This window comes from Rutidosis leptorrhynchoides, chromosome 7 (assembly GCF_046630445.1).
Source record: "Rutidosis leptorrhynchoides isolate AG116_Rl617_1_P2 chromosome 7, CSIRO_AGI_Rlap_v1, whole genome shotgun sequence".
NCBI lineage: Eukaryota > Viridiplantae > Streptophyta > Magnoliopsida > Asterales > Asteraceae > Rutidosis > Rutidosis leptorrhynchoides.
The window spans coordinates 268,252,872-268,263,123 of record NC_092339.1 but is presented as its reverse complement, the minus strand read 5'-3'; the positions used below and the strand labels follow the sequence as shown (position 1 = coordinate 268,263,123).

General features: G+C 36.3%; 2 protein-coding genes across 2 annotated transcripts; one reads left to right on the top strand and one right to left on the bottom strand.

Annotated features, from left to right (window-relative positions):
* Positions 1 to 423: 423 nt before the first annotated feature.
* Positions 424 to 1,232, top strand: LOC139860004 (uncharacterized). The gene is made up of 2 exons (XM_071848776.1): positions 424 to 815; positions 1,226 to 1,232. Exons 1-2 carry the CDS (start codon positions 424 to 426, stop codon positions 1,230 to 1,232), a joined length of 399 nt encoding a protein of 132 aa, XP_071704877.1.
* Positions 1,233 to 8,171: 6,939 nt separating this feature from the next.
* LOC139860003 (serine/threonine-protein phosphatase 7 long form homolog) lies at positions 8,172 to 9,890 on the bottom strand. Its single transcript, XM_071848775.1, has 2 exons — positions 9,557 to 9,890; positions 8,172 to 8,413 (listed from the first exon to the last, which is right to left on the bottom strand). Exons 1-2 carry the CDS (start codon positions 9,888 to 9,890, stop codon positions 8,172 to 8,174), a joined length of 576 nt encoding a protein of 191 aa, XP_071704876.1.
* Positions 9,891 to 10,252: the final 362 nt, after the last annotated feature.

Below are 10,252 nucleotides of genomic sequence, written 5' to 3'. Positions count from 1 at the left end.
GCTTGCATGCTTGTTCCGGGATGAGGTGTCTGTTCCGGGACAGCGCACCTTCTCCGGGACGGCGTGCTTGTCCCTGGAGGGTATCGTTATGCCGAGTTGAAATGCCGAACCGAGAAGTGGTGACGGTACCAGCAGCATATCGATTCCGGTTAAGGTGTCAGAGCTCTTAGCCTAATCCGGGAAGGTTTTGCTCTCCACTTGTCATCATGACTGGCTACATGATGTCGGTTATAGTTATCATGACTGGCTACATGATGCCCGTTATATGTGTGTCATCCGGGCTCGCAATCTAGCCATTCGTCCGGCGTGGTAAAGTTGCTGAGATGATATCGGATGGATGTTGGGAAAGGGTCCGTATTCCGGGACAGACGGTGCCAGGTAAGATCCTTGTCGGGACGCTAGCTTGTTTTGAGACGGAACATTATGCGTATCATTAGAATCGAACTTGATAAAAGGGGGGTGGATCTTCATAGTGTAAGATGTCCGTTGTGTGATAATGACCCTGAGTCGGTTGAGCATGCATTATTTCATTGCAAGTTTGCGAAAGAGCTATGGGACCGGTTGTATAAATGGTGGAAGTTGAGTTATTCTTCATGCTATAATTTGTCCAACGCTTTCAAAGAAAATTGCCCCTCTTCGCTTTCGCTAATGGGGAAAAACATTTGGCAAGCGTTGGAATGGACTTGCGGATACTTACTTTGGAAAAACGGAAATAATCGGGTGTTCAATGGTTTGAGTTGGTCGGTCCCAGTCGCGTTGAATGAAGTTCAGATTCTGTCATTCGAGTGGATCGCTAGAAGGTTAAAAGGTGGCAAGTTGGACTTGCAAACTTGGATATCAAACCCCAATTGCTACCTGCAGAGTTGAGGAATGGGTGGCGGCTTCTACCTTATGTACATGTCCATTCCTTATGTACATGTATATCTCAATGTAGAATATGCTTAAGTCTTCATTACTGTATCATGTACTAATGCTCTTGTCCCCAACATGCATAGTATGTAGTCGTTTGGGGGTTTATGTACATCTTTATTATTAATACAAATTACATTGCTTTTCAAAAAAGAAAAAAAAAAGGAAAAAAAAAAAGAAAGAAAAGAAATAGATTCTCTCATAGATGGTCAAGAGTGGAGCCTCTCAAGTTCGGTTATGTATTTGACATTGTTGGGGTTATAGTTTAAAGATACTAGTTTTGTTTTTTTTTTTTTTTTTTTTTTTTTTTTTTAAGAGATTAACTTATTATCAACTATAATTTTCGGGATAGCACAATAGTTCATTAGCGAAGATGTTGATAAATATATGATTGATGGGTTGAATTAAGATTTTCGCTCATTTCGAGAACCAAATAAATTTTTAGAGTGACAGATTATTATAGTCGAGAATTTAGAAAATGTATTAAAGGTTTTTTTTTCAATTTTGAGGGCGAAATCTTTTTTAGAATGATAGGTTATAATTACCGGGAATAAATAATAATTTAAACTTATACTATTAATTAGGCGATTTTAAGGACGAAATCAATTTTAGTGAGATATGTTATAATAATCCATAAATTATATATGTTAATGTTAAAATACTAATTATAAATAATAATATAAAGTGTAAATTAATAATCTTAAAACAAAGAAACATTTAAGCAGTTAAATGTTCATTATTTAAATATAAGACGTCTTTTGTTTTAAGTTTTTATTAGTGAATTACGAGTAGTAAATGTATACAAATAGATAAATATGCACATAACGTAATTAATAAACCTAAACGAATTTGTTGGCCAAGTTTAAATGAAACTAGTCAAATGGGCCCGCGCGATGTCGCGGGGCCTTTGGGTTGCGTTTTCATAGTTAACGGAGCGATATGTATTTACAGAAGTTAAAACGTTTTGCTACGGGTATTTTTAGATACGCGTAATTAGTACCTAGGTGTGTATATGTATTGACCCAAATTCGAGGTATTTAGCTTTTTTTTTTGAAAATGTCCGTTTCGCGTATTGTTAGTCCCGTTGTGTTCATAAGATTTTTTTGAGTGGAACGGTGGGTTTGAAAAAATTTAACGCGAGGCGAGCGCGAATATAGGTCCCGTTGAAAATATGGGTAAAGTTTGTTTAAAATTTTTAAATAAAATAATAAGCTTCATTTTATACCCTGATTTTGGGGGTTAAATGTGAAAGTTGAATAAAGTTTGAGTTTTTTGTTTTTTTAACCACTTTTTTTGATGTTGTTTTGGGCAGAATTTGGGTGGGGGTGGGGATGAAACGACCAAACTTCTAGTAGAGTTTAGCATATCCCGTTAAAAATATGGGTGAAGTTTGTTTAAAATTTTTAAATAAAATAATAAGCTTCATTTTATACCCTGATTTTGGGGGTTAAATGTGAAAGTTGAATAAAGTTTGAGTTTTTTGTTTTTTTAACCACTTTTTTTGATGTTGTTTTGGGCAGAATTTGGGTGGGGGTGGGGATGAAACGACCAAACTTCTAGTAGAGTTTAGCATATAAGGGTAATAATTATCTTTGAGAAAAAAGGGAAGGTCAAGCATATATTAAAACGTGATTATCATCATATCCCAAGGACATATTCAATTTGGAGAAAGGAAAGCAGGGAGTAATGCCGTAAGGGATACAACGTACCCGATTGCATTTACAAGGTGTATTTAACCAAACTCAAGAGTTAATGTGTTTTTAGTTTCGGTCAAACATCTAGTATTGATATATTATAAAAACGAACCGAAAGAACCAATCGAGATCAATCAATTAATCCATGGGTTTCGGCATAGGAAAGTTTTTAGGAAGTTTCGATTTTATTTAAACAAGGTTTTTTTGTCTAATATGATCTAATCCATAGTGAAAAGAAATACAACCACTATAATACTCAATCTCGCGCATGCGAGGTATGAGGGAGGTGATAGTATACCCCACCTCCGATACATTTACCTCCGCTGAACATGAGAATTACGAAGCTAAGTCCATCAACGAAGCTAAGTCCTTCAATGACCTTCAACGAAGCTATGTTCATCAACGAAGCTAAGTCCTTCAACGAAGCTAAGTCCATCAACGAAGCAAGTGAACGAAGATAACCTCGGCCAAACTAACGGTGCAAAGGAAAGGAACATTATTGCTTTCCAAAAGTATAATGGACATTTTTAGAAAGTCAATGCTCTCTTTACAAAGCATTGGGAACTGATTATGGAGCATCTTTGACAGCTTGGGAACTGATGCTACAGTACCTTGGGAACTGATGCTAAAGTACCTCAGGAACTGATGCTACAATACCTTGGGAGCTGATGCTACAGTACCTCGGGAGCTGATAATTTGGGAACACTTCCTTAATACTTAAGGATCCACCCTCTCTATAAATAGAGGGCCATAAAGCTCCGGAAAAGGAGGACATATACAATATATACTCTCAAGTCATAACATATACAACTCGCTATGAGTTACTTCATACCTTGGTGGCGTAAAGCAAGTCTCAACTTGCTACCTTAAGGGAATCGCCAACAAGAGTGCAAACTCTTCTACATTCAACTCACTAGTGTCACACACATTTATTATACATTCTCTCTCGTGGCGTATAGCAAGCTACGTCTTGCTACCTTAGGGGAACCGCCAACAAAGAGAATAATACTTTACATTCACCGATTTGTATACCTTCCTTATTAGGGTTACCTAACTCTATCGTTTCGATAAAGCTCGTCGGAAAGTGTACAAACAGAAGGTAATGATTTTTATACTTAGTGAAGTCTTCATAGATACAACTACCAATGATCCTTGTGCTATAGAAGGTGCACAACTTTTAATGCATAGTAATACACATTAATAAGAGCATAAGAGGCGACGTGGAGCTACCTCTACTAAATAATTTCAAGCCTAGACGACCGAGCCCAAAAAATCATCAGCACGTTGAACGTGCACTGTAAGGGTAAAGGAGATAATTCAACTTATGCTTTAATTAGGATTGCATACTGTACAACACGAGTTACACTCGTATCTAAACAAAAGCAAGGGGTTCAAATTTAAGGGTATGTTTGTCGGAGCAGCTTATGGGAGCTTATGAAAGCTTTTAGGAGCTTGAGTTTATGGTTTTAATAAGCTCCAAGTAATAAGTTTCGTTTGGTAGACATAAAATAGTAGAGCTTATAAAAATCATAAGCTCTGAAAAAATAAGCTACTTCTAGTAGCTTATGAAAAAAGTAGAGCTTATGAATTGGAAAATAAACTCCAACTAGTTTACCAAACACTTATAAAAAATAATAAGCTCCAGCTTATCAGTTTTAAAAATAAGCTTCAGCTCCAACTAGTTTCATCCGAACACACCCATTATCTGAATGATAAGACCACTCTTATCATATTGTTTTATGGGATATTTGACTGTTTTTCTGAATCTATTATCCTTCCACAAACGGTGAATTCTCACGATGAAATCTTCGGGGCATATTATATACTTTACGGTAAGTTTCACCCAGGGCTCAATAAAAAGTAAAATAAAATTCTTATCTTTTCACTCGCTGGCGGTGTTTTGAAAACTAGTAACGGCTGGTTGTCACAGACTTTCAAAAATTACATGTGTGAATTATGAGCTCCATGAAACTTCTTTGCCTTTATTCATGACCTTTATTCATGATATAACTTGGTGAAACATAGGCCTTAAATATGGTACCCGAGTATTTATGGACTGAACATATTTTTTCTTTTTATCGATTTCACTTCGACTCGATATCTAACTATCTTTATTTTTTATGGCCTTACATATGAGTTCGTGTTCAATCTTACTCAAGCCAAGGCCGTGTATCATCACACTCCAAGCAAACTATCATCTTCATGCAAGACCGATATGGTTATGGGAAAATTGGGTAGTGGGCCGCCATGCTTTCGGGCAGCAACCCGAATCTATCTGTCATGCCATCGGGAAATGTTCCGCAGCGTTACCATTCAGAACTCAGAGACAAGTCATCTTGACTTGCATCCCAGAATTTTTTTTTTTAAATAGTAATTTTTTTAATCAGACTTTCAAAAATGGAAACTGTATCAAAATCGTTTGGAAAAAGGTAAAACCGAACTTCCAAAGTTCGGTTTTGGTCAAACCCGAAGTTTGGAAGTTCAGTTTTGATATTTTATTCATTTCCACAGTGACTTGGCAGACATGTGTACTAAGTTAGCCACCCGTGACCTAAACCGAAGTTTGAAACTTCGGTTTTGCAGGCTTTTCAGCAAAACCGAAGTTTCAAACTTCGGTTTTGGTCCTGCCTTTTTTTGTTCACTTTTAACCCGAATCTTGCTTTTTCAGGTCGTAATCTATGCTTTTGTACATCTATTTATACCAGTTGAAACTTCATTCTCAATAACAACATCACATACAACACAACCACATTTCAAACACCTCAAACTGAGTTTTAATTTTCACTGAATTCAGCAGTTGAAAACAAAAGCAAAAGCAACTTAACCGTTAGACACCCCCCAACTTAACCGTCAAAAACAAAAGCAACCTATTTCACCACAACGACCTGTTCTTCGCGGTTTCGGGTCTAACAAAAAGAACAAAATATCCTACCGAATCCCTGGACCCGCTGGTGTTTTCCAAGATGCGTATGAACTTCGAAATAACGAGAATAACGTTGTGGATGACATGTCTACTCAAGATTTTGTAAGGGAAATAATCAACAGACCTGAAGCGGATGATTCGTTTACACTAGATCCGTGGCTACGCGCGATGGAGTTTGCATATCCGTACGGAGGTAAACAACAAAATTGTATACTCATTCTTGAAACCATAAGCCAACAGTTTATGTGTATTGTTGTAAGTGCAGGTAGATCTGATATAGCAAGCATTTTGAGTCAACGTAGATTTTTACCAGCTGATCAAGTTGTTGGTGTTGTTAAGACTTGTGAGAAAAATTGTGTCGGTGATCTGTCTGTAACGCTCAAAGTGGGTTTACATCACTAACTTATGTATATTTTCCTAATTGTATTGCGTTGACTAAAACTGGTTAATGTAACTATATTCATTTATGTTTAATAGGACACTACGGGTACTATTCGAGGAACAGTATCTAGCAAGGTCATCGATGGTGTACATGGGAAGTATGAAGGTGTAAAAGGCATACGTGAGGGAGCTGTTCTGGTGCTACAAAACTGTTCTATGTTTTGCCCTAGTGTGAAGGTTAAAATCCTTAACATTACACGCAAGGCGTTAATTAAGGTGTTCTTTAAAGACGGTGGATCTACGTAGAGAATTGTGTTGTTGTTGTTGTTGTTGTTTAAAATAAACTATTGTTATTGTTGTTTTAAATAATCTATTGTTATATGTTATTATTGTTATTTAAATCAAACTAGTTGTTAGATTTGTTTAAAAACGATACTAAATGTATATCACAAACGCAACCGATTTATTAAAAAAAGTTCAAAAGATAAACATTACAACCAATATAATTAAATACAACTAATCAATGACCATGATGTCCCCCACGTATATATCGTAGGTGATGACCGGTTCCACACCTTGTTGGTTGTGTTTGCCTTTGACTCCTCCGCGGTACTTGTTGCCGGTTTTCATCATCGCCCGTGGTTAAATCCTCGACAGGCTCATCCTCAAGTTGGTAATCAGAAACACTCACGTTAAGAGGGCTTCGAGAGGACGAGGCACCTACATATGGTCGGATAGGGGACCGAGAGGAAGATCCATTATATGTTTCTTCAGGGGTCCGAGAGGATGATCCAAGATGCGTGTTCAACGGGGTATTGTATATGTTTGAAGGACTGTTGAAGACGTTTAGATGGGTATTGTAGACGTTTTGATGGGTAGTGTATGTGTTTCGAGGGGTACTGTATGTGTCTTGAGGGTTAGGATAGGTTTGGCGAGGATCATGATAATGCGCCTGATCACCGTAATCATAAGCCGGGAACTCAAAGTTTTATGACGGATAGTATTCAAATGGAGCACCTGGCTGTTGGTGATGCGCGTATAAAAGTAGGTTATGTGGCATGTCATAAAATGCTTGCGGGTTAGGTTGACTGTTTGGTTGCATTTGTGCAAATGCCATATCTTGCATCCTCCAAAGCCCTTCCTCCTGTATATAGTTAAAAGTAAACCAATATTATCGATCGTGAGGTTATTGTTTATAAATAATTAAAATATCACACATTTGTTAACTTACATAGACATTGGTAGTCCTTGCCCAATTAGGATATGTGTTGGTACCCTCGTCGGTTCCTGGATCTGTAATGTGCACAACAGTGCAAGCCTTGTACCAGTCATAGTAATCCCTACTAACACCCCCACCATCTCTACCAACAAATATACGGTTGACTCGGTCAATCCATTGTGCGATGTACGTGGCCTGGGGGCACTAGTCCTCATATCAACACTTCTTTTCATGCAAAGGTTTGTTTTGTGCAAATGATGATGCGTCTGAGCGGGAAGCAAGTGTTCAACGCCTTGAATTGGCTGACCCCATCTAAACTGCCTACAGACCGATCGGGTAGATGTGTCTCAATAGTAGCCCATAATATAATAGCCCCACGGTATGACCATAAGGGTCTGTCAACTGCACACTGCTCGGGTAGTCGGGCGAATAACAAAACATCATAGGGTTGCCATATAAACTGCATCAACATATTATAATACTTACTAAATGTTTTGACTTTAACATAGCTTCTATGATTTCACACCAAATAAATGTTACCTGTCTAGGCGTTAACGCCGAAAGTAGGGAGCGAACTGTAGACAATACATGTGCTGGCGTATTTTTGTTAGTCCGTTTACCATGCCACCTACATATGAATAACACATACAAATGAATATAGTTACAATAACTAAAGTTTTACAGTTACAATGATCTCTTACCTAGAACCATAGGGTGCTGGAATAAGTGGAATCTGGTTCGGTGTCAAGCCCTCTGGAATCTTTCGTACATCATTTTTTAGAATTGGCGCGAGGGATGGAATTCGTTCATACACCCACTGTTGTACTAAAAGTAGCGAACCATTAATGGCCTTGGCTTCAGAGTTTGTGGCCGCTTTACACAAATTTCTATAACGATGTGCGAGAACCGCACTACCCCAACTAATACGATTAGCTGGACTCAAGTCTAGGATGGTATGCAAGAAACTCAAAGGGACATCATACGCATTAGAATCATAAAATAGAACGCCACCCATCATTGCTAAAATATATACTCTAGCCCGCTGTTAGTGAAACTCGATAGTGTCTCCAACATCTTCTTCCAACTCCGTCATTAAAACAGAAATTAATATCCTCCCTCTATGTATACCCCTATCACCAATAGCCTGAGGGGCGATCCCTAAGTAGGTAACAACAAACGGTATCCAATTGCTATCATTCGTTTCATACCAAATACCGGAGAATACATCCCCGTCTATTGGTAAACCAAATAAAACCTGAACGTCTTGCAACGTTACGGTTGCTTCACCTACAAATATTAATATGGATTATATATAGTATTCGGATATATATATATATATATATATATATATATATATATATATATATATATATATATATATATATATATATATATATATATATATATATATAGTGGTAAGATCAAGAGGGAAGTAACCAATCGGGGGGGAGCAAAAAACTTTTTTTTTTTCGTTTTTTGAAAAAACTTTGTTCACGAACATTATAGATGGGATGAAAATATGAACATTTAGTAGAGACACTTTGTGATAAATGTTTTTATTTTGGCGGGAAAACGCTCGAAGAAGTAATATATAACAATTATCGTGTTTTTCGAGCTTATGTTGAGGTTTTAGCTATTGGGGTTTAGATATTAGGGTTTAGATATTAGAGTTTATAGGGTTTAGATATTAGGGTTTAGAAATTTAGGGTTTTGGGTTTAGATTTAGGGTTTAGATTTAGGAGTTAGATTGAGTTTTTAACACGAACGGTTTAATAAACCTAAAACATCAAATCCTAAACCCTAAACCCTAAACTCTAAATCGGGCTAAATTTTACTTCACAAAACATGAAAAAAAAACGTTCATATTCTTCACGAACAATATTATCTTGAATGTTTTTTTTGTTTATCGTTTTCCCGCCTAAATAATAACATTCATCACGAAGTGTCTCTTCTAAATGTTCATATTTTCGTGTGATCTTGATGCCGGAAAAAAAAATTCCAAAAAAAACGAAATTTTTTTTTTTTGCTTCCCCCCGCTTCCCCCCAATTGGTTACTTCCCCATTGATCCTGCCCATATATATATATATATATATATATATATATATATATATATATATATATATATATATATATATATATATATACATATATATATATATATACATATATATATATATTTATATATATATATATATATATATATTAAACAATTATCTAATATTATATACTTGACTAAATACTATTTTAAACAATTATCGAATATTATATATTTATATATACATATATCTATATTTATATATATTATATACACATATATCTATACTTATATATATTATATACTTGACTAAATTAATGATATATATTACAAATATATAATAATATATATTAAAATAAATAATTATTATATATATTAGGTAATGATTTTGTACCAATCGGTAAATGAAACGTATGCGTCTCCGGGCGCCATCTTTCAATCATAGCAGTAACAAGTGACCAATCCAGTCTTTGTTTACCCAATTTACAAACTAAACCCAAACCCACATTATCGAGATACACCTGCACCCGCTCATCAATTCTTTCGTTTGGTAGCCGTGAAATATTCTGCCAAAAGCTCATATCAGCTCTTCTTGGTTTGATCAACTTCTCATCGTCAAGCTTCTTTGTAAATACCGCATACGATCTATGATTCCTTTCGGCTTGTAAAAACAATAAAGAACTATCAACCGGCTCCGATCTAGCACGTACTTGGTTCGGTTGAGCCATTTTTTTTGTTAAAAATCAAAGGGTTTTCGAATTTTTTTTTTGTGCTGTGGATGTGTTTTGTGTGTGAGAACCGAAGTTACAGACTTCGGATTTATACAGATACCAAAACCGAAGTTTCAAACTTCGGTTTCCACGTGTTCTTTTTTTATTCGCCAGTTTTAATTTTTACGGATTATATGTATTTATGGGGATAAAAACGCAGTAAATGGGGGTAGTTGGAAGTTAAAGCAAAACCGAAGTTTCAAACTTCGGTTTTGCCACGTCCCCTATCCAGTCACCAATTCAACGGACCAAATGAATAAAATATCAAAACCGAACTTCCAAACTTCGGGTTTGACCAAAACCGAACTTTGGAAGTTCGG

What these genes read in the sequence shown, in the direction of transcription:
- LOC139860004 (XM_071848776.1), top strand. Translation starts at nt 424, where the DNA reads ATGCGTATCATTAGAATCGAACTTGATAAAAGGGGGGTGGATCTTCAT.
- LOC139860003 (XM_071848775.1), bottom strand. Translation starts at nt 9,890, where the DNA reads ATGGCTCAACCGAACCAAGTACGTGCTAGATCGGAGCCGGTTGATAGT. An exon ending in TACGTTTCATTTACCGATTG is followed by an intron (nt 8,414 to 9,556) that starts GTACAAAATCAT and finishes TAATATTTGTAG; the next exon opens with GTGAAGCAACCGTAACGTTG.